The 23121-nt window shown below is 54.4% G+C and overlaps 1 protein-coding gene across 2 annotated transcripts; it reads left to right on the forward strand.

Annotated features, from left to right (window-relative positions):
* The first annotated feature begins 132 nt into the window (after positions 1-132).
* Positions 133-21044, forward strand: LOC142920226 (uncharacterized). Of its 2 annotated transcripts, none has more exons than XM_076062713.1 (10): positions 133-213; positions 5141-5426; positions 5660-5843; positions 6670-6863; positions 13112-13551; positions 14081-14243; positions 15286-15438; positions 16276-16428; positions 17158-17495; positions 20913-21044. In XM_076062713.1, exons 2-9 carry the CDS (start codon positions 5339-5341, stop codon positions 17481-17483), a joined length of 1701 nt encoding a protein of 566 aa, XP_075918828.1. In that variant the 5' UTR covers positions 133-213; positions 5141-5338; the 3' UTR covers positions 17484-17495; positions 20913-21044. The 2 variants fall into 2 exon arrangements, with proteins under 2 accessions (XP_075918828.1, XP_075918829.1); XM_076062714.1 differs by having other exon boundaries at positions 15289-15438.
* Positions 21045-23121: the final 2077 nt, after the last annotated feature.

Consider the following 23121-nt stretch of genomic DNA (forward strand, 5'->3'; position numbering starts at 1 on the left):
TGGGGTCGCGTGGAGCTCAGAAACTGACATTGAGCCGCAAATCACCGCGGTCCCTTAGCCTCGAGGGGGGGGGCACTTCCTGGGGTCGCGTGTTGTCCAGCAACTGACGCTGAGCCGCAAATCACCGCAGTCCCTTAGGTCGCATGTAGTTCAGCATTGCGGTGAAGTTCACGGCGGTGGTGGTGGCGGTGGTGGCGGAGTTGTTACAACAAAGTTTGTTTAAATATAAACTCATTAACTTTCTCCCAAACCCCCCTCCCCGACACACATTCAGCTAACGTCTGCGTTTTTTGCTCCCACCTCGTCACTGTTTGTTGTAGTTAGACTGATGGCCTTAATCTAAAGTTGTCTTGTGGTTGTTGTGGTTGTTGTCATCACGGTGGCTATGAGATGTTAACTACCTCGCCTGGTATACAGGAGGTCGTGGGTTCGATCCAGACCCTGACGATGCCTGCTGCTGCTGCTGTATATTTGTAGTCTGTGTCTCTCATCATCATCATGGTGGCTATGAGATGTTAACTACCTCGCCTGGTATACAGGAGGTCGTGGGTTCTATCCAGACCCTGACTATGCCTGCTGCTGTATATTTGTAGTCTGTGTCTCTCTCATCATCACGGTGGCTATGTGATGTTAACTACCTCGCCTGGTATACAGGAGGTCGTGGGTTCGATCCAGACCCTGACGATGCCTGCTGCTGCTACTGTATATTTGTAGTCTGTGTCTCTCTCATCATCATCATGGTGGCTATGAGATGTTGACTACCTCGCCTGGTATACAGGAGGTCGTGAGTTTTATCCAGACCCTGACGATGCCTGCTGCTGCTGTATATTTGTAGTCTGTGTCTCTCATCATCATGGTGGCTAGGAGATGTTGACTACCTCGCCTGGTATACAGGAGGTCGTGAGTTTTATCCAGACCCTGACGATGCCTGCTGCTGCTGTATATTTGTAGTCTGTGTGTCTCTCATCATCACGGTGGCTATGAGATGTTGACTACCTCGCCAGGTCTACAGGAGGTCGTGGGTTCGATCCAGACCCTGACGATGCCTGCTACTGTATATTTGTAGTCTGTGTCTCTCTCATCATCATCACGGTGGCTAGGAGATGTTGACTACCTTGCCTGGTATACAGGAGGTCGTGGGTTCGATCCAGACCCTGACGATGCCTGCTGCTGCTGTATATTTGTAGTCTGTGTCTCTCATCATCATCACGGTGGCTATGAGATGTTGACTATCTCGCCTGGTATACAGGAGGTCGTGGGCTCGATCCAGACCCTGACGATGCCTGCTGCTGCTGTATATTTGTGGTCTGTGTGTCTCTCTTTCATCATCATCATCACGGTGGCTATGAGATGTTAACTACCTCGGCTGGTATACAGGAGGTCGTGGGTTCTATCCAGACCCTGACGATGCCTGCTGCTGCTGTTTATTTGTAGTCTGTGTGTGTCTCTCATCATCTTCACGGTGGCTATGAGATGTTGACTATCTCGCCAGACCCTGACGATGCCTGCTGCTGCTGCTGTATATTTTTGACGTCTGATTCAGCTCCTACCTTTGCCATCAATCCGGGCTCCCCCCCGACCCCCCAACTCCTTGAGCTACTTGGGGCGCCTTCAGCTGTCGCTGCTCGGATTCCGCTCGCTCCGAGCGCCCCGCCGCCACTCTCTGTGGCCGCTCACGACATCGTTGTTGATGTTGTTGTTGTTGACGATGTTGTTGTTGTTGATGACGTTGTTGTTGACGATGTTGTTGATGACGTTGTTGACGATGTTGTTGACGATGATGTTGTTGACGATGATGTTGTTGACGATGTTGTTGACGATGTTGTTGACGATGTTGTTGTTGACGATGTTGTTGACGATGTTGATGATGTTGTTGACGATGTTGTTGACGACGTTGTTGTTGACGATGTTGTTGTTGACGACGTTGTTGTTGACGACGATGTTGTTGACGACGTTGTTGACGATGTTGTTGACGTTGTTGTTGACAATGTTGTTGACGTTGTTGATGATGTTGTTGTTGACGACGTTGTTATTGACGATGTTGCGGTCGTGGTTGTAGTGTTTTCACCGCGGCGATACAATCTCCAATCTCGCCGCCGCCGCGCGTTTATTTGTGAGTGTCAATGGCGGCGTTGTTCCGCCTCCTGCGTCCTCCCTCGCCGCTCGCGGTCTCCACCGCGTCCGCGATGTCGCGGAGCCTGTCGCCAAAGCTGCGTTCCTGTTCCTGTTCATCCCTCCCGGTCATTAGTCCCATTCGTTCCTGTTCCTGTTCGTCTCGTTCATCCCTCCCGGTCATTAGTCCCATTCGTTCCTGTTCCTGTTCGTCTCGTTCATCCGTCTCGTTCATTAGTCCCATTCGTTCCTGTTCCTGTTCGTCGCGTTCATCCGTCTCGTTCATTAGTCCCATTCGTTCCTGTTCCTGTTCGTCTCGTTCATCCGTCTCGTTCATTAGTCACATTCGTTCCTGTTCCTGTTCGTCCCGTTCATCCGTCTCGTTCATTAGTCCCATTCGTTCCTGTTCCTGTTCGTCGCGTTCATCCGTCTCGTTCATTAGTCCCATTCGTTCCTGTTCCTGTTCGTCCCGTTCATCCCTCTCGTTCATTAGTCCCATTCGTTCCTGTTCCTGTTCCTGTTCGTCTCGTTCATCCGTCTCGTTCATTAGTCCCATTCGTTCGTGTTCCTGTTCGTCTCGTTCATCCGTCTCGTTCATTAGTCCCATTCGTTCCTGTTCCTGTTTGTCCCGTTCATCCGTCTTGTTCATTAGTCCCATTCGTTCCTGTTCCTGTTCCTGTTCGTCTCGTTCATCCGTCTCGTTCATTAGTCCCATTCGTTCCTGTTCCTGTTCGTCTCGTTCATCCCTCCCGGTCATTAGTCCCATTCGCTCCTGTTCCTGTTCGTCTCGTTCATCCGTCCCGGTCATTAGTCACATTCGTTCCTGTTCCTGTTCGTCTCGTTCATCCGTCTCGTTCATTAGTCCCATTCGTTCCTGTTCCTGTTCGTCTCGTTCATCCCTCCCGGTCATTAGTCCCATTCATTCCTGTTCCTGTTCGTCTCGTTCATCCCTCCCGGTCATTAGTCCCATTCGTTCCTGTTCCTGTTCGTCACGTTCATCCGTCTCGTTCATTAGTCCCATTCGTTCCTGTTCCTGTTCGTCCCGTTCATCCCTCTCGTTCATTAGTCCCATTCGTTCCTGTTCCTGTTCCTGTTCGTCTCGTTCATCCATCTCGTTCATTAGTCCCATTCGTTCGTGTTCCTGTTCGTCTCGTTCATCCGTCTCGTTCATTAGTCCCATTCGTTCCTGTTCCTGTTTGTCCCGTTCATCCGTCTTGTTCATTAGTCCCATTCGTTCCTGTTCCTGTTCCTGTTCGTCTCGTTCATCCGTCTCGTTCATTAGTCCCATTCGTTCCTGTTCCTGTTCGTCTCGTTCATCCCTCCCGGTCATTAGTCCCATTCGCTCCTGTTCCTGTTCGTCTCGTTCATCCGTCCCGGTCATTAGTCACATTCGTTCCTGTTCCTGTTCGTCTCGTTCATCCGTCTCGTTCATTAGTCCCATTCGTTCCTGTTCCTGTTCGTCTCGTTCATCCCTCCCGGTCATTAGTCCCATTCATTCCTGTTCCTGTTCGTCTCGTTCATCCCTCCCGGTCATTAGTCCCATTCGTTCCTGTTCCTGTTCGTCTCGTTCATCCCTCCCGGTCATTAGTCACATTCGTTCCTGTTCCTGTTCGTCTCGTTCATCCCTCCCGGTCATTAGTCCCATTCGTTCCTGTTCCTGTTCGTCTCGTTCATCCCTCCCGGTCATTAGTCACATTCGTTCCTGTTCCTGTTCGTCCCGTTCATCCATCTTGTTCATTAGTCCCATTCGTTCCTGTTCCTGTTCGTTCGTCTCATTCATCCATCTCGTTCATTAGTCCCATTCGTTCCTGTTCCTGTTCGTCTCGTTCATCCATCTCGTTCATTAGTCCCATTCGTTCCTGTTCCTGTTCGTCTCGTTCATCCCTCCCGGTCATTAGTCCCATTCGTTCCTGTTCCTGTTCGTCTCGTTCATCTGTCTCGTTCATTAGTCCCATTCGTTCCTGTTCCTGTTCATCTCGTTCATCCCTCCCGGGCATTAGTCCCATTCATTCCTGTTCCTGTTCGTCTCGTTCATCCCTCCCGGTCATTAGTCCCATTCGTTCCTGTTCCTGTTCGTCTCGTTCATCCCTCCCGGTCATTAGTCACATTCGTTCCTGTTCCTGTTTGTCTCGTTCATCCCTCCCGGTCATTAGTCCCATTCGTTCCTGTTCCTGTTCGTCCCGTTCATCCGTCTTGTTCATTAGTCCCATTCGTTACTGTTCCTGTTCGTTCGTCTCATTCATCCATCTCGTTCATTAGTCCCATTCGTTCCTGTTCGTCTTGTTCATCCATCTCGTTCATTAGTCCCATTCGTTCCTGTTCCTGTTCGTCCCGTTCATCCGTCTCGTTCATTAGTCCCATTCGTTCCTGTTCCTGTTCGTCTCGTTCATCCGTCTCGTTCATTAGTCCCATTCGTTCCTGTTCCTGTTCGTCTCGTTCATCCATCTCGTTCATTAGTCCCATTCGTTCCTGTTCCTGTTCATCCGTCCCGGTCATCCGCTCCGTGTCCTCGGGCAACCGTACGACCAACGCAGGCTGCGAATTGGCCGCGACTCAGCAGGGGGCCTGCAGTGAGCAGCAGCAGCAGCAGCACGAGATGTCGTCCCCCACGTGTCGCGCGTTCGCTGGGGAGAGACGCACTGGCTGATCGTCGTGAGCAGGCGGTGCGGCAGGCCGGCTTCTTGCCCATCTGTACATCGCCCGGAGGCAGGCGATAACCCCGCTCAGGTCTTGGGCCTTTCTCTACCGCCGTGGCTGACGACTTGATTTGTCGAGGAATTATTTCATCACGGGTCGCCGCTGGTGGCGGCAGCCCGCGGTCGGGATGCATGCGCTCCTCGTGAATGCCGAACTGATGTTGCACCGTGCCTGGTAGCCAAGGGGTGCTAATCGGAGACAGGACCATCGCGAGGGGGGTAATGGATGATGATGATGATGATGCTGATCACGATGGCAACAGCCACGTGCACTGTAACGTCTCTCTCTCTACCTCCCTCTTCTCTCACCACCATCACCACCACCACCACAGGATTCACCTGACCATGACCTGAGACAGAAAACGACCTCGCCCTCTCCAGCAACGTCCTTGGGAGAAAGTCCTTGCCGGAGAGGTCAGAGGTCAGCGGTTCAGAGGTCGCGCGCTTCGGGCAGTGGGCGCGGACTTCACTCCGCGCTCTGCCCGACTGCTCCGTCTCCTCCCGCTGACGACGTCCCACGGAGGTTCACGATGGGCAGCTGGAGACTGCTTCAAGCCCAGCTGCTGCTGCTGCTGCTGCAGCTGCTGCCGGGCGCTAGCGGTTGGCCTCCCGCAACCGGTACGAGGCTCTGTGTTGTTTTAAAAAAAACTATTCACTATTTTTATTTTATTTAAGCCAGTTAAGGCGCCCACTGAGATGTTTTTATATATATTGTAGCTCTTTGTCAGGAGCGACCTGGGGATCGCAGATTGTAGCTGGGCAAAGTGGCTTGTTGGCACTGTGTGAGTGTGTGGGGAGAGTGGTGGTCCAGTGGTACGGTCACAATGAGTGCCGTTTGCCCATATCCCCAGCTCCACCTTCCCCAATGAATGTTCGCGTGCAGTCTCGAGACCTGCTGTCAACCCTGTGTTGGGAGGATGGAGGGGATACCACAGGGAATATTCCCCCACTGGTTCAGCCTTCAACCATCGACTTCTACAACACTACCAGCAGCTCAAAGCTCCTGAACGTTACCTACAGAGTGGAGTATAAACTGTGAGATGCTCGCTCACTCACTCACCCCCACACTCACTCACTCACCCAATCACCCACCCACTCACTCATCCACTCACTCACTCACCCACCCACTCACTCACCCACCCACCCACTCACTCACTCACCCACCCACTCATTCACCCACTCACTCACCCACTCACTCACTCACCCACTCACTCACCCACCCACCCACCCACTCACTCACTCACTCACCCACTCACTCACTCATCCACCCACTCACCCACGCACTCATTCACTCACCCACTCACTCACCCACCGACTCACTCACCCACTCACTCACCCACTCACTCACTCACCCACTCACTCACTCACTCATTCACTCACCCACCCCCCCACCCACCCACTCACTCACCCACTCACTCACTCACCCACCCACCCACCCACTCACTCACCCACCCACTCACTCACCCACTCACTCACCCACTCACACACTCATCCACTCACACATTCGCCCACTTACTCACTCACCCACTCACTCACTCACCCACCCACCCACTCACTCACCCACCCACCCACCCACTCACCCACCCACCCACTCACCCACCCACTCACTCACTCACCCACCCACCCACTCACTCACCCACTCACTCACTCACCCACCCACTCACTCACCCACTCACTCACTCACCCACCCACTCACTCACCCACTCATTCACCCACTCACTCACTCACCCACCCACTCACTCACCCACCCACTCACTCACCCACTCATTCACTCACCCACTCACCCACTCATCCACTCATCCACCCACTCACCCACGCACTCACCCACCCACCCACCCCTCACGTGTCTCCGTCTGCATAGCTACGGAGAAGCCCGCTGGCGGAGTGTCTGCGCTGTGACCGCAGAGACTCGGTGCGATGTCTCCTCAGCGCTGCGACTTCCCGGCCACCGCTATTACCTCCGCGTGAGATCCACCATCTCATCTTCACCATCGCCGCAGTCCTCACCGCTCTCCTCACCCTGGGTTGTGCTTGAGCTCTTGCCCTTGAAGACAAGTGAGTGGCCTTGTCTGTCTCTCTCTCTCTCTGTGTGTCTCTGTGTGTGTGTGTCTCTGTGTATGTCTGTGTGTGTGTGTCTCTCTCTCTCTCTGTGTCTCTGTGTGTGTCTGTGTGTGTGTCTCTGTGTATGTCTGTGTGTCTCTGTGTGTATGAGTGTATCTGTGTATGTGTGTCTCTGTGTATGTCTGTGTGTCTCTGTGTGTGTATGAGTGTCTGTGTGTGTGTCTCTGTGTATGTCTGTGTGTCTGTGTGTGACTGTGTGTGTGTCTCTGTGTATGTGTGTCTGTGCGTTTGTCTGTGTGTATGTCTGTTTGTGTGTGTCTTTGTGTGTATGTCTCTTTGTATGTGTGTCTGTATGTGTGTCTGTGTGTGTCTGTGTGTGACTGTGTGTGACTGTGTGTGTGTCTGTGTGTGTCTGTGTGTGTGTGTCTGTGTGTGTGTCTCTCTCTCTGTGTGTCTATGTGTCTGTGTGTGTGTGTCTCTGTGTGTATGTCTGTGTGTGTATGAGTCCGGCAAAACAACCCCCTACCTCCTCGCGGTGCCGGATGGGCAACTCTGTCGTGGACAGTGCTGTGGGGGGAGGTCCAATTTTGATTGGCTCCTCCCCTCATGGCATATGTGTCCACCACAGGGGCTAAACGGGGGCTCTGGACGGGTGCGAGGGGCTGGTAACCCCTCCACCTTCAATTAATTACCACTAAACCACAAGTTAAACTGAAATATGTAACTAATAAGCTTGTGCCGGAGGCCCCGGGGGGCCAGGCATCTATGACGTCTCCTGGCCAAACCCCAATTGGCGGAGCCAGGAGATTGAATATCTACCCTCGGGGCTCCTCCAGAAACAACGAAAAGCCACGACGGGTGGCCACGTGGAATGTTCGAACGCTCACAGCGGAGGAGAGGCTGCCACTCCTCTGTCGGGAGCTGGACCGGTACCGCCTGGATCTATGTGGCATTCAGGAGGTCCGGTGGACCGGCTCTGGCTCCTGCCGCCATGAGGGGTGGACAGTCCTCTACTCGGGGCAGCAGACTGCCAAACAACAGGGTGTAGCTCTTCTTTTGAACAAAAGAATGAAGGGGGCGTGGGAGCGTGGCGGTGAGGTGTGGGAAGCTGTAAGTCCCAGGCTACTTTGGGCTCGCCTTCCCATCAACCGGAGGCGAGGAATGGTGGTCGTGGTTACTTATGCCCCCACCGAAGATGAATATCCGTGGAGGGATGCAGGCAAAGCCGATGAGTCAGATGCCTTCTATGACCTCCTGTCACAGGTGCTGGCTAAAGTGGCCCCTCGGGATAGAGTCATCATGTTGGGTGACTTCAATGCCCGAGTTGGTCATGATACTGGCACCTAGTCTGGAGTGATTGGAGGGCATGGGCCATATCAGCTCAATAACAACGGTAGGAGGCTGCTAGATTTTTGTGCAGCCCATGGGCTTGTAATTACCAACACGCTGTTCTGGCATCGGCGCATCCACACAACATCATGGATGCATGCCGGGTCCAAGCAAGAACATCTGCTGGACTACATAGTGACGGACCAGCGGATGCGAGCCCTCGTCCTTGACACCAGGACCTACCGTGGAGCTGATCTGCCCTCTGACCATCGACTAGTCATCTGTAAGATGCGCCTGCCATTCTTCCACTCCGGTGGTGGGTGTACACCCAGGACCCCATTCCAACCTAAAGTGGCCTGGTCTCAGTTATCTGATGAAAGTTGCAAGCGAGAATTTCATCATCGCTTGCGGCTGGGATTGGCATCGTCCCCGACTCCTCCTGATGTCGAGGGTAAATGGGCGAGGTTTAGGACTGTGACTCATGCAGCTGCAATGGCTGCTTTGGGTACGCGGTCCAGACCTCCCCAGAGACCCTGGCTGACAGAGGAGGTGTTCAGGATGATTGAGAAAAAGCGACAGGCCCACTGTCATCGGCTACAGAATCCCACGTCAGAGAATGAGGAGACTTACCGCAGCCTTCGCTCGGAGGTTCGGAGAGCCGTAAGGCGCTGCAAGGATGGGTGGTGGTCGCGGGTTGCTGAGGAGATGGAGTCTGCCTCAGTGGCCCGTGATCACAAATCTCTATTTAACTCCATCAAAAAAGTAACCTGCAGCGCCACACCTATTACCATCATTAGGGGAAAAAACGGTGATCCAATCTCCGACCCCCAGGAACGGGTTTGCAGATTTGCTGAGCATTTCTGTGAGGTCCTGGGGGAGGGAAAATCCCTCAGCCAGGAAAACATCGTGGCACAAAGTGAGGATGACCCTGCTGAGGCTGCAGTGCCTCAAATATTGGAAGAAGTCATCCCCTGTGAGTGCCTGGCTGAGGTGCCATCTGTTGAGGAAGTACTGAAGGCGATCCGGAGTCTGAGACCAGGAAAGGCAGCGGGCAGAGATGATCTCCCAAGCGAAATGCTGAGGGAGGGCGGCGTTTGTGCACAGACTGCCCTATATGACATCATAACAACAGTCTGGACCACTGGACGGGTTCCGCAGGATTGGAAGGATGCCCTGGTGGTCCCCCTTTTTAAGAAGAGGGGCCGTGCGGACTGTGGCAGCTGCAGGGGCATCTCACTCCTCAGTGTGCCGGAAAAGGTCCTGGCGGGGATTGTTCAGCGTCGCCTTGCCGGGCACGCTGAGGAGAGGCTTGCGGAGCCCCAATGCGGTTTCAGGAGGGGGCGGTCCTGCACAGATGCCATATTTTCTGTCCGTCAGCTACAGCAGAGGTGTAGGGAATTCCAACAAGACCTACATCTCTGCTTTATTGACCTGGTCAAGGCCTATTATACCATCAGTAGGCCTGGGCTCTGGGTTGTTCTTCGTGCTTTTGGAGTACCTGACCCTCTGCTCACGATCATTAAGGACCTTCATGATGGTGAGCGGGCCCGGGTAAAACTACGTGGCCGGGAGTCAGAGCCATTCCCTGTTAACCTTGGAGTGCGACAGGGATGTCCTCTGGCTCCCACATTATTTAACATCTATTTTGACCACGTAGTTCGTGAAGCCTTCAATAGCTGTACCGGGGGAATCTCCATATGGTACAGATATAATGGGAGGCTGATCGACGCCCGAGTGCGGTCAAGGGATGGCTCCTTATTGCTCAACCCCGTTATGTATGCTGATGATTTGGTAATAGCTGCACATTCGGAGGAGGAGTTGGAGATGCTGCTGCTGAGACTGGAGCGTGCCACTAAGAGGTGGGGCCTTACCATCAGCCCCACCAAAACTAAGCACCTGCCTGGGTATTTTGTACCATCGGACACTCCACCCCCACAACTCCCAATCGGTGATGGGGCAGTTGTGGAGAGAGTGGAGAGTTTCCCATACCTGGGCAGTGTGCTTATGACTGGCTCCAGTTTAACAGCAGAGGTCTCACTCCGAATCAGTCGAGCGGCAATATCTTTTCGTAACGCTGTGCGGAAGCTACCTGGTCTGTCGCTCCGCACTAAGTTTCAGGTTTTCTCGGCCACGGTCATTCCCTCCCTTCTCTACGCTTGCGAAACGTGGACCCCCCTAATGGAACATCTTCGCCGGTTGGAAACATTTAGGCTGGCCTGCCTACGATCCATCCTGGGTTTAACCAGACTGGATTGTGTGAGGAGCTCAAAAAGCCTTGAAAGATCTGGGCAAGGTCCCATCGCTGAGCTCCTCCGGCGGGGAAGGCTGCGATGGCTGGGTCATGTAGCCCGCATGCCCAGCCACCGCATGCCGAAACAGCTTTTGTTCGACCGGATTGAGGCGGCTGGGCGGGCGCGGCACGGGCTAGAGAAGAGATGGAGTGATGTGGTACAGGAGGACGTGGAGCTGAGTGGACTTGCCGATGACTGGTACCAGCGGTGTCAAGATCGGCCTCTGTGGAGGAGGCTCGTGAAGGATGCTACTGGGCAGTTGGAGGTAGTCGCCCTCCAACAACAGCGGAGGGCGGAGGAGCGACGCTCAGAACAGCGAGCGGAGCGCCGGGTGGCTAAAGCACAGCAGGTTGGCACAGTAGGGGGCACAGGTGGTGCATCAGCCAGTCATCTCAGTCAGTCGACCCGTGGCACCTGGGTCTGCCCCGTGACCTCCTGCCAGCGGGTGTTCGACACTTCACGTGGCCTCAGGGTGCACATAGCCTGGCACAAGCGTCGTGGTGACGTCACCGCCACTTAGTGGCGAATGGCGGTTGTTGTTGTTGTGTCTGTGTGTGTGCCTGTGTGTGTGTGTCTGTGTGTGTGTCTGTCTATGTGTGTGTCTCTGTGTCTCTGTGTGTGTTTCTGCATGTGACTGTCTTTGTGTCTGTGTGTGTGTCTCTGTGTGTGTCTGTGTGTGTGTGTCTGTGTGTGACTGTGTGTCTGTGTGTCTGTGTGTGTGTGTCTGTGTGTGTGTGTCTGTGTGTGACTGTGTGTGTGACTGTCTTTGTGTCTGTGTGTGTGTCTGTGGACCCCCCTAATGGAACATCTTCGCCGGTTAGAAACATTTAGGCGGGCCTGCCTACGATCCATCCTGGGTTTAACCAGACTGGATTGTGTGAGGAGCTCACAAATCCTTGAAAGATCTGGGCAAGGTCCCATCGGTGAGCTCCTCCGGCGGGCAAGGCTGTGATGGCTGGGTCACGTAACCCGCATGCCCAGCCACCGCATGCCGAAACAGCTTTTGTTCGGCCGGATTGAGGGGGCTAAACGGGCGTGGCACGGGCTAGAGAAGAGATGGAGTGATGTGGTACGGGAGGACGTGGAGCTGAGTGGACTTGCCGATGACTGGTACCAGCGGTGTCAAGATCGGCCTCTGTGGAGGAGGCTCGTGAAGGACGCTACTGGGCAGTTGGAGGTAGTCGCCCTCCAACAACAACGGAGGGCGGAGGAGCGACGCTCACAACAACAAGCGGAGCGCCGGGTGGCTAACGCACAGCAGGTTGGCACAGTAGGGGGCACAGGTGGTGCATCAGCCAGTCGTCTCAGTCAGTCGACCCGTGGCACCTGGGTCTGCCCCGTGACCTCCTGCCAGCGGGCGTTCGACACTTCACGTGGCCTCAGGGTGCACATAGCCTGGCACAAGCGTCGTGGTGACGTCACCGCCACTTAGTGGTGAATGGCGGTTGTTGTTGTTGTGTCTGTGTGTGTGACTGTGTGTGTGACTGTCTTTGTGTCGCTGTGTGTGTCTCTGTGTGTGTGTCTGTGTGTGTGACTGTGTGTGTGACTGTCTTTGTGTCTCTGTGTGTGTCTGTGTGTCTGTGCATGTGTGTCTGTGTGTCTGTGCGTGTGTGTCTGTGTGTGTGACTGTGTGTGTGACTGTCTTTGTGTCTCTTTGTGTGTGTCTGGTGTGTGTCTGTGTGTGTGTGTGTGGCTGTGTGTGTGACTGTCTTTGTGTCGCTGTGTGTGTCTCTGTGTGTGTCTGTGTGTCTGTGCATGTGTGTCTGTGTGTGTCTGTGCGTGTGTGTGTGTCTGTGTGTGTGACTGTGTGTGTGACTGTCTTTGTGTCTCTGTGTGTGTGTCTGTGTGTGTGTGTCTCTCTGTGTGTGTGTCTGTGTGTGTGTGTGTCTGTCTGTGTGTGTGTCTGTGTGGGTGTGTCTGTGGGTGTGTGTCTGTGTGTGTGTGTCTGTGTGTGTAACTGTGTGTGTGACTGTCTTTGTGTCTCTGTGTGTGTGTCTGTGTGTGTGACTGTCTTTGTGTCTCTGTGTGTGTGTCTGTGTGTGTGACTGTCTTTGTGTCTCTGTGTGTGTCTGTGTGTCTGTGCGTGTGTGTCTGTGTCTGTGCGTGTGTGTCTGTGTGTGTGACTGTGTGTGTGACTGTCTTTGTGTCTCTGTGTGTGTCTGTGTGTGTCTCTCTGTGTGTGTGTCTGTGTGTGTGTGTCTGTCTGTGTGTGTGTCTGTGTGTCTGTGTGTGTCTGTGTGTGTGTCTGTGTGTGTGTCTGTGTGTGTGTCTGTGTGCGTGTGTCTGTGTGTCTGTGCGTGTGTGTCTGTGTGTGTGGGGAGCGGTAGTGTAGCGGTTAGCGCTACGCTGCGCTGTGAACCTGGCGACCCAGGTTCGATTCCCGCTCACGGCCAACACCGGTGACCATTGTCTGAACCGGTCCTGGGGCTCCCCTAGGTCGACTCAGCCTGAAATGAGTACCCGTTGCGGTGTGTCAACATCGCCACTGGGTCGACAAAGGCGGTCGGGCGTGGTGCTGGCCACCCACCCCCTCGTGTGCCGTTCCGGCCTTCATAGGTGCTGCTCGCTGACAGCACTTGCCCCTACAGTCTGCGAAGGCTACACGGGGGATCTTTGTCTCAGCTGTGCTCAGTGCTCCGACGGTCACCTTGATGCTCCACAAGAAAGTGACGGTGGACGAGGCTGGCGGCGAGGAGGAGTGCCGTGTTGAGGATGACGATGACGGTGACAGTGAAGGCCGCGGCGGTGACGATGACCACGACGATGACGGTGACCGCGGCGGTGACGATGACCACGACGATTACGATGACCGCGACGATGACGGTGACCACGATGACGATGACCGCGACGATGATGACCACGACGATGACGATGACCGCGACGATGACGATTACCGCGACGTTGACGGTCACCACGACGACCGCGACGAGGGAGAGGCGGAGTGGTGGGAGCTCTCCGTGGGGGTCTCCATGAGGAGTGGGTGGAGGAGGAGGATGGAGCGGCATGACGTGCTGTACCACCTGCAGGCGGAGGTCTCGACGAGGGGGGGCACAACCAGCACGGTGAGAGTGGGTCGGTGAGTGGGTGGGTGGGTGGGTGAGTGAGTGGGTGGGTGGGTGAATGGGTGAGTGGGTGAGTGGGTGAGTGAGTGAGTGAGTGGGTGGGTGAATGGGTGAGTGGGTGAGTGAGTGAGTGAGTGGGTGGGTGAGTGGGTGGGTGGGTGAATGGGTGAGTGAGTGAGTGGGTGAGTGAGTGGGTGGGTGAGTGAGTGAGTGGTTGAGTCGGTGGGTGGGTGGGTGAATGGGTGAGTGAGTGAGTGAGTGGTTGAGTCGGTGGGTGGGTGAGTGAGTGGGTGAGTGGGTGGGTGAGTGGGTGAGTGAGTGAGTGAGTGGGTGGGTGAGTGGGTGGGTGGGTGGATGAGTGAGTGGGTGGGTGAGTGGGTGGGTGATTGGGTGGGTGATTGGGTGGGTGAGTGGTTGAGTAGTAGTAGCATGATAATGCTACTACTACTGATGAAAATGATGATGCTGCTGCTACTGATGATGCTACTGATGATGATGATGGTACTGATTATGATGATGCGTCTGCTAGGAGCGCTTTGTGGGATGTCGCTACCGCCACACGGTACCTCCGCTTAGAGGCGCTGCTGAGTACTGCATCCGTGTGAGAATCGTAGCTGACTACCCCCGGTGGAAGACAGGGGAGTGGTCTCCAATGTCCTGTGTCTCCTTCCCTCCACCACACAGCGCTATGGGTGAGTGGGTGCGTGGGTGGGTGAGTGGGTGGGTGTGTGAGTGGGTGAGTGAGTGGTTGAGTGGCTGGGTGAGTGAGTGGTTGAGTGAGTGAGTGGATAGGTGAGTGGTTGAGTGAGTGGGTGGGTGAGTGAATGAGGTGTGTGGGTGAGTGAGTAGGTGAGTGGGTGAGTGAGTGGGTGAGTGGGTGGGTGAGTGAGTGGTTGAGTGAGTAGGTGGGTGAGTGGGTGGGTGAGTGAGTGGGTGAGTGAGTGGGTGTGTGATTGGGTGGGTTAGTGGTTGAATAAGTGGGTGGGTGGGCGAGTGAGTGAGTGGGTGAGTGGTTGAGTGAGTGAGTGGGTGAGTGGGTGGGCGAGTGGTTGAGTGAGTGGGTGGGTGAGTGAATGAGTAGGTGTGGGGGTGAGTGGGTGTGTGAATAGGTGAGTGGGTGAGTGGGTGGTTGAGTGAGTGGATGAGTGGGTGGGTGAGTGAGTGGATGAGTGAGTGGATGAGTGGGTGGGTGAGTGAGTGGATGAGTGAGTGGGTGGGTGAGTGAGTGAGTGAGTGGGTGAGTGAGTGGGCGAGTGGTTGAGTGAGTGGGTGGGTGAGTGAATAAGTAGGTGTGTGGGTGAGTGGGTGAGTGAGTAGGTGAATGGGTGGGTGAGTGGGTGGGTGAGTGAGTGGTTGACTGAGTGGGTGGGTGAGTGGGTGGGTGGGTGAGTGAGTGAGTGGTTGACTGAGTCGGTGGGTGAGTGAGTGGGTGAGTGGTTGGGTGAGTGACTGGTTGACTGAGTGGGTGAGTGAGTGGGTGGGTGAGTGAGTGGGTGAGTGAGTGTGTGATTGGGTGAGTTGGTGGGTGAGTGGGTGGGCGAGTGGTTGAGTGAGTGGGTGGGTGAGTGAATGAGGTGTGTGAGTAGGTGAGTGGGTGGGTGAGTGAGTGAGTGGGTGGGTGAGTGAGTGAGTGGGTGAGTGAGTGAGTGTGTGAGTGAGTGGGTGGGTGAGTGGGTGGGTGAGTGGGTGGGTGAGTGAGTGGGTGGGTGTCTCTCTCCCCATGTGTCTCCCAAGCAGGTCCTCCGATCTCAGTGTGGGCCACGGGAGACGCGGTGTCCGAGGGAGACACGGCCACGCTACGCTGCGGCGTGTCGCAAAATCCAGACTCAGACCCAATTCAGTGGAGCAACCCTCACGGGCAGACACTCTACTTCCAGACCGTCAAGGGTGAGCGGCAAGCACTCTCTCTGTGTCTCTCTCTCTGTCTCTCTCTCTGTCCCTCTGTCTCTCTCTCTGTCTCTCTCTCTCTCTGTCCCTCTGTCTCTCTCTCTGTCTCTCTCTGTATCTGACCCTCTTTCTCTCTGTGTCTCTCTCTGTCTCTCTCTCTGTCTCTCTCTCTCTGTCTCTCTCTCTGTCTCTCTCTGTCTCTGCTGCTCTCTCTCTCTGTGTCTCTCTCTCGCTGTGTGTGTGTCTCTCTCTCTCTGTCTCTCTCTCTCTGTGTCTCTATCTCTCTGTCTCTCTCTGTGTCTCTCTCTCGCTGTGTGTCTCTCTCTCTGTGTCTCTCTCTCTGTCTCTCTCTGTGTCTCTCGCTCGCTGTGTGTCTCTCTCTCTGTGTCTCTCTCTCTCTGTTTCTCTCTGTGTCTCTCGCTCGCTGTGTGTCTCTCTCTCTGTCTCTCTCTGTGTCTCTCCCTCTATCCCAATGTCTCTCTCTCTCTGTCTCTCTCTGTCTATCTCTCTGCGTCTCTCTATCCCCATGTCTCTCTCTCTCTCTCTGTCTCTCTCTGTCTCTGTGTCTCTCTGTGTTTGTCTCTCTCTCTCTGTGCCTCTTACTCTATCCCAATGTCTCTGTCTCTCTCTCTCTGTGTGTGTCTCTCTCTATCCCAATGTCTCTCTCTCTGGCTCTCTCTGTCTATCTCTCTGCGTCTCTCTATCCCCATCTATCTCTGTCTCTGTGTCTCTCTGTGTTTGTCTCTCTCTCTGTGTCTCTCTCTCTGTCTATCTCTCTGTGTCTCTCTCTATCCCCATGTCTCTCTCCCTGTGTCTCCCTGTCTCCCCGTGTTTCAGCCCACACGAACCCGCGTGTCTCTCTGCTGCACTGGAGCTCCACCAGGCTGGACCTCACCATCTCCCGCGTCTCCACGCTGGACCAGGGGGTCTACAGCTGCTCCCTCTTCAGCCTGGGGACCCCCATGGCTTACGCCCTGCTCACCGTCGGTGGTGAGCGACGCTCACCTCACCTCTCTCTCTCTCTACCTCAGACACACACAGAGACACACAGACACACACAGACACACACACAGACACACACACAGACACACACACAGACACACATACACAGACAGACACACACACACAGACACACACACATAGACACACACACACAGACACACACACACAGACACACAGACACAGACAGACACACAGACAGAAACACACACAGACACATAGAGAGAGGCACACACACAGACACACACAGATACAGGCACACACACAGATACACACACACACAGACACAACAACCGCCATTCGCCACTAAGTGGCGGTGACGTCACCACGACGCTTGTGCCAGGCCATGTGCACCCTGAGGCCACGTGAAGTGTCGAACGCCCGCTGGCAGGAGGTCACGGGGCAGACCCAGGTGCCACGGGTCGACTGACTGAGATGACTGGCTGATGCACCACCTGTGCCCCCTACTGTGCCAACCTGCTGTGCTTTAGCCACCCGGCGCTCCGCTCGTTGTTGTGAGCGTCGCTCCTCCGCCCTCCGTTGTTGTTGGATGGAGGGCGACTGCCTCCAACTGCCCAGTAGCAGCGTCCTTCACGAGCCTCCTCCACAGAGACACACACAGACACAGACACACACAGACACACATTTTAAAAGACACACAGACACACAGACAACAACCGCCATTCGCCACTAATTTCCCTTGTCTTCCTGCTCTCGCAGCCACTACCGCCACCACCATCACCACCACCACCCCCACCACCGCCCCCACCACCACCACCACCCCCCCCACCACCACCACCCCCACCACCGCCCCCACCACCACCACCGCCCCCACCACCACCACCCCCCCCACCACCACCACCGCCACCACCACCCTGCCCACCTCCTGCACCTCCCCACGCTCGTGCGGGGTGACTGCGGGCGACGCGGCGACGCTCTCCGCCCCCGCCAGCGCCGTGGGCCCCTCCTCCTCCTGCTGCTCCGTGCGCTGGACGGCGACGCTGACGGCGCTGTCCCTGGCGGCCTCCCTGCTCGCGAGTTATTGACGGCCTCGCCCGGTACGCGGGAGGTCAGGGGTTAGATCCCCAGACCCTGACCACGTCTGCTGCTGCTGTATATTTTAGAGTTTGCAGTGTCTCTCATCATCATCATCACGGTGGCTGCGGAGTTGTTGACTGCCTCGCCTGGTACGCGGGAGGTCGAGGGTTAGATCCCCAGACCCTGATCACGTCTGCTGCTGCTGCTGTATATTTTAGAGTTTGCGGTGTCTCCCATCATCATCATCACGGTGGTTACGGAGTTGTTGACTGCCTCGCCTGCTACGCGGGAGGTCCTGCTGCTACGGCACGAACACAACATTCCCATTCTGTCCACAGTAGAGTTTGTTTTTGTGTTAAGTGGCGTAAATATATAAACGCTGTGTGGTCAAACCCGCCACCGCCTGACAGCCAATTTGTCAGGTTTAGTGTCACGTAAACAAAACGTGCCAATTAGTTACTAGTTTATAGTGTAGTGTATAGAGTAGTGTTTGGTGGCGTGTATAGTGTAGTGTATAGTAGTGTATGGTGTAGTGTATAGTAGTGTATAGTGTAGTTTATAGTGTAGTGTATAGAGTAGTGTATGGTGTCGTGTATAGTGTAGTGTATAGTAGTGTATAGAGTAGTGTATGGTGTCGTGTATAGTGTAGTGTATAGTAGTGTATAGTGAAGAGTATAGCAGTGTATAGTGTAGTATATAGTGTAGTGTATAATGTAGAGTATAGTGTAGTGTATAGTAGTGTATAGTGTAGTATACTAGTTCAACACTATCCGGTTGTGTGTTGGAGAGTAAAACAACTACAACATTTACAATTATAGTTTAGTGTATAGTGTATAGTAGTGTAGTGTATAATGTAGTGTATAGTTTAGTGTATAGTATAGTGTAGTGTATAGTATAGTGTAGTATATAGTAGTGCATAGTGTAGTGGAAATTGTGTGGTATAGTAGTGTATAGTGCAATGTACAGTGTAGTGTATAGTAGTTTATAGTATAGTGTAGTGTGTAGTGTAGTTTACAGTGTAGTGTATAGTTTAGTTTATAGTGTAGTGTATAGTGTACTGTTTTGTAGTGTGTAGTCTCTAGTGTAAAGTGTAGAGTATAGTGTAGTGTATAGTGTAGTTTATAGTGTAGTGTACAGTGTAGTTTATAGTGTGTAGTGTATAGTGGTTGAGTAGTGTAGTGTATAGTGTAGTTTTTAGTGTAGTGTATAGTGGAGTGTATAGTGTAGTTTATAGTGTAGTGTACCTCCGAGCCAGAGGACATCCCTGTCATACCCAAAAGTGTACAGGGAATGGCTCCGACTCCTGGCCACGTAGTTTTGCCCGGGCCCGCTCACCATCATGAAGGTCCTTAATAATCGTGAGCAGAGGGTCAGGGACTCTGAAAGCACGAAGAACAATCCAGAGCCCAGGCCTACTGATGGTATCATAGGCCTTGACAAGGCCAATAAAGCAGAGATGTAGGTCTTGTTGGAATTCCCTACACCTCTGCTGTAGCAGGCGGACAAAATATGGCATCTTTGCAGGACCGCCCTTTCCTCAAACAGCATTGGGGCTCCGCAAGCCTCTCCTCAGCATGCCTATCGAAGCGATGTTGAATAATCCTTGAGATGCCCCTGTAGTTGTTACAGTCTGTGCGGTCCCCCTTCTTAAAGAGGGGGACCACCAGGGCATCCTTCCAATCCTGCGGAACCCGTCCAGTGGTCCAGACTGTTGTTAAGATGTCATGTAGGGCAGTCTGTGCACAAAGGCCACCCTCCCTCAGCATTTCGCTTGGGAGATCATCTCTGCCCGCTGCCTTTCCTGGTCTCAGGCTCTGGATCGCCTTCAGTACTTCCTCAACAGATGGCACCTCAGCCAGCCACTCACAGAGGGTGACTTCTTACAATATTTTAGGCATCACAGCCTCAGCAGGGTTATCCCCACTTTGTCCCACATTTTCCAGGCTGAGAGATTTCCCCTCCCCCAGGGCCTCACAGAAATGCTCAGCAAATCTGCAAACCTGTTCCTGGGGGTCGGAGATTGGATCACCGTTCTTTCCCCTAATGATGGTAATAGGTATGGCGCTGCAGGTTACTTTTTTGATGGAGTTAAAGAGCGATTTGTGATCGCGGGCCATTGAGGCAGACTCCATCTCCTCAGCAACCCACAACCACCTCCCATCATTGCAGCGCCTAACGGCTCTCCGTACCTCCAAGCGAAGGCTGTGGTAAGCCTCCTCAATCTACGACATGGGATGTTGTAGCCAATGAGATTGGGCCTGTCGCTTTTTCTCAGCCAGTCTGAACACCTCCTCTGTCAGCCTGGGTCTCTGGGGAGGTCTGGACCGTTTTCCCAAATCAGCCATTGCAGCTGCATGAGCCACAGTCCTAAACGCCACCTATTTCCCCTCGACATCAGGAGGAGTGGGGGACGATGCCAACCCCAGCCACAAGCGATGATGACATTTTCACTTGCAGCTTTCATCAGCTAGCTGAGACCATGCCACCTTAGGTTGGAATGGGGTCCTGGGTGTACACCCACTACCGGAGTGGAAAAATGGCAGGTGCATCTTACAGATGACTAGTCGATGGTCAGTGGGCAGATCAGCTCCACGGTGGGTCCTGGTGTCAAGGACATGGGCTCGCATCCGCTGGTCCGTCACTATGTAGTCCAGCAGATGTTCTTGCTTGGACCCGGCATGCATCCATGATGTTGTGTGGATGCGCCGATGCCGGAACAGCGTGTTGGTAATTACAAGCCCATTGGCTGCACAAAAATCAAGCAACCTCCTACCGTTGTTATTGAGCTGATCTGGTCCATGCCTTCCAATCACTCCAGACCAGGTGCCAGCATCATGACCAACTCGGGCATTGAAGTCACCCAACAAGATGACTCTATCCCGAGGGGCCACTTTAGCTAGCACATGTGACAGGAGGTCATAGAAGGCATCTGACTCATTGGCCTTGCCTGCATCCCTCCAGATGTTCATCTTCGGTGGGTGCATAAGTAACTACGACCACCACTCCTCGCCTCTGGTTGATGGGAAGGCGAGCCCAAAGTAGCCTGAGGCTTACAGCTTCTCACACCTCACCGCCACGCTCCCACGCCCCCTTCATTCTTGCGTTCAGAAGAAAAGCCACACCCTGTTCTTTGGCAGTCTCCTGCCCCGAGTAGAGGACTGTCCACCCCTCATGGTAGCAGGAGCCAGAACCGGTCCACCGGACCTCCTGAATGCCACAGAGATCCAGGCGGTGCCGGTCCAGCTCCTGACAGAGGAGTGGCAGCCTCTCCTCCGCAGTGAGCGTTCGAACATTCCACGTGGCCATCCGCAGTGTTTTTTTGTTGTTTCTGTAGGTGACCCAAGGTAGGTACGTATCACCACCTTCATCACCACCTCCACCCTCATGCTAGCTAGCTACGGCGTGTCACCCTTGCCTACTTTCTCTGCTCCCTCCAGTGGCTTCGAGAGTGGCGTGCTGGCCAGGGGTCGCCACGACGACGACGACGATGGCGACGATGGCACCGTGGGGATGATGGAGCAGCACGAGGTGGAGGAGGAGGTGGAGGAGGTGTAACTGGAGGAGGAGGTGTAACTGGAGGAGGTGGAGGAGGTGTAACTGGAGGAGGTGGAGGAGGAGGTGAAGGTGGTGTAGGAGGTGGTGGAGGAGGAGTTGGAGGAGGAGGTGTAGGAGGTGGTGTAGAAGGTGGTGGAGGAGGAGGAGGTAGAGGAGGAGGAGGTGAAGGTGGTGTAGGAGGTGGTGGAGGAGGTGGAGGAGGAGGTGTAGGAGGTGGTGGAGGAGGAGGTGGAGGAGGAGGTGGAGGAGGAGGAGGTGAAGGTGGTGTAGGAGGTGGTGTAGGAGGAGGTGGAGGAGGAGGTGTAACTGGAGGAGGTGGAGGAGGAGGAGGAGGTGTAGCAGGTGTAACTGGAGGAGGTGTAACTGGAGGAGGTGGAGAAGGAGGTGGAGGAGGTGTAACTGGAGGAGGTGGAGGAGGAGGTGAAGGTGGTGTAGGAGGTGGTGGAGGAGGAGGTGTAACTGGAGGAGGTGTAACTGGAGGAAGTGGAGGAGGAGGTGAAGGTGGTGTAGGAGGTTGTGGAGGAGGAGGTGGAGGAGGAGGTGTAGGAGGTGGTGTGGGAGGTGGTGGAGGAGGAGGTGGAGGAGGAGGAGGTGGAGGAGGAGGAGGTGAAGGTGGTGTAGGAGGTGGTGGAGGAGGTGGAGGAGGAGGTGTAGGAGGTGGTGGAGGAGGAGGTGGAGGAGGAGGTGGAGGAGGAGGAGGTGAAGGTGGTGTAGGAGGAGGTGGAGGAGTAACTGGAGGAGGTGGAGGAGGAGGAGGTGTAGCAGGTGTAACTGGAGGAGGTGTAACTGGAGGAGGTGGAGAAGGAGGTGGAGGAGGTGTAACTGGAGGAGGTGGAGGAGGAGGTGAAGGTGGTGTAGGAGGTGGTGGAGGAGGAGGTGTAACTGGAGGAGGTGTAACTGGAGGAAGTGGAGGAGGAGGTGAAGGTGGTGTAGGAGGTTGTGGAGGAGGAGGTGGAGGAGGAGGTGTAGGAGGTGGTGTGGGAGGTGGTGGAGGTGGAGGAGGAGGAGGTGGAGGAGGAGGAGGTGAAGGTGGTGTAGGAGGTGGTGGAGGAGGTGGAGGAGGATGTGTAGGAGGTGGTGGAGGAGGAGGTGGAGGAGGAGGTGGAGGAGGAGGAGGTGAAGGTGGTGTAGGAGGAGGTGGAGGAGGAGGTGTAACTGGAGGAGGTGGAGGAGGTGTAGCAGGTGTAACTGGAGGAGGTGGAGGAGGAGGTGGAGGAGGTGTAACTGGAGGAGGTGGAGGAGGTGTAACTGGAGGAGGTGGAGGAGGTGTAACTGGAGGAGGTGGAGGAGGAGGTGAAGGTGGTGTAGGAGGTGGTGGAGGAGGAGGTGGAGGAGGATGAGGAGGTGTAACTGGAGGAGGTGGAGGAGGTGTAGCAGGTCTAACTGGAGGAGGTGGAGGAGGAGGTGGAGGAGGTGTAACTGGAGGAGGTGGAGGTGAAGGTGGTGTAGGAGGTCGTGGAGGAGGAGATGTAACTGGAGGAGGTGTAACTGGAGGAGGTGGAGGAGGAGGTGTAGCAGGTGTAACTGGAGGAGGTGTAACTGGAGGAGGTGGAGGAGGTGGAGGAGGTGGAGGAGGTGTAGGAGGAGTCTGATGGGGACATCTCCTGGTGATGTCTCTCCCCCCGCGGCCTCCATGGGCGCCACTGTCGGCTCACACCGCTGGCGAGGCCTCTCGGTCTCCGTGTGTGTGCAGCGTGCGCATTAGTGGTGTTGTTGTTGTCATTATTGTTGATGTTGATGTTTCGATTTAAAGCTTTCGTGACTGCAAGGATTCATCTTGTTTGGTTCTTTCGGTAAAGTCACGTAGATTGATAATAAAATAATGCTAAATTCTCCTGTTTGATTTGTACTAGGTGCCTCTGTGGATGTGTAAGCTTTGACTTTTACATTGCCATTTCTATGACCAGTCACAAGCTAATCACTCAGCTATTTCAATGCTAAATTCTCCTGTTTGATTTGTACTAGGTGCCTCTATGGATGTGTAAGCTTTGACTTTTACATTGCCATTTCTATGACCAGTCACAAGCTAATCACTCAGTTATTTCAATGCTAAATTCTCCTGTTTGATTTGTACTAGGTGCCTCTGTGGAT

Source organism: Petromyzon marinus, unplaced genomic scaffold (genome assembly GCF_048934315.1).
Source record: "Petromyzon marinus isolate PM22_M1 ecotype Great Lakes invasive population unplaced genomic scaffold, UKy_Petmar_22M1.pri1.0 PM_G_Scaffold_7, whole genome shotgun sequence".
Taxonomy (NCBI): domain Eukaryota; kingdom Metazoa; phylum Chordata; class Hyperoartia; order Petromyzontiformes; family Petromyzontidae; genus Petromyzon; species Petromyzon marinus.

Bases quoted from the DNA above. Each gene is read 5' to 3' on its own strand.
- LOC142920226 (XM_076062713.1), top strand. From the start codon at position 5,339: ATGGGCAGCTGGAGACTGCTTCAAGCCCAGCTGCTGCTGCTGCTGCTG. The intron at 5,427-5,659 runs GTACGAGGCTCT...CCATATCCCCAG, and splicing joins CGGTTGGCCTCCCGCAACCG to CTCCACCTTCCCCAATGAAT. The intron at 16,429-17,157 runs GTGAGCGACGCT...CTGCTCTCGCAG, and splicing joins CGCCCTGCTCACCGTCGGTG to CCACTACCGCCACCACCATC.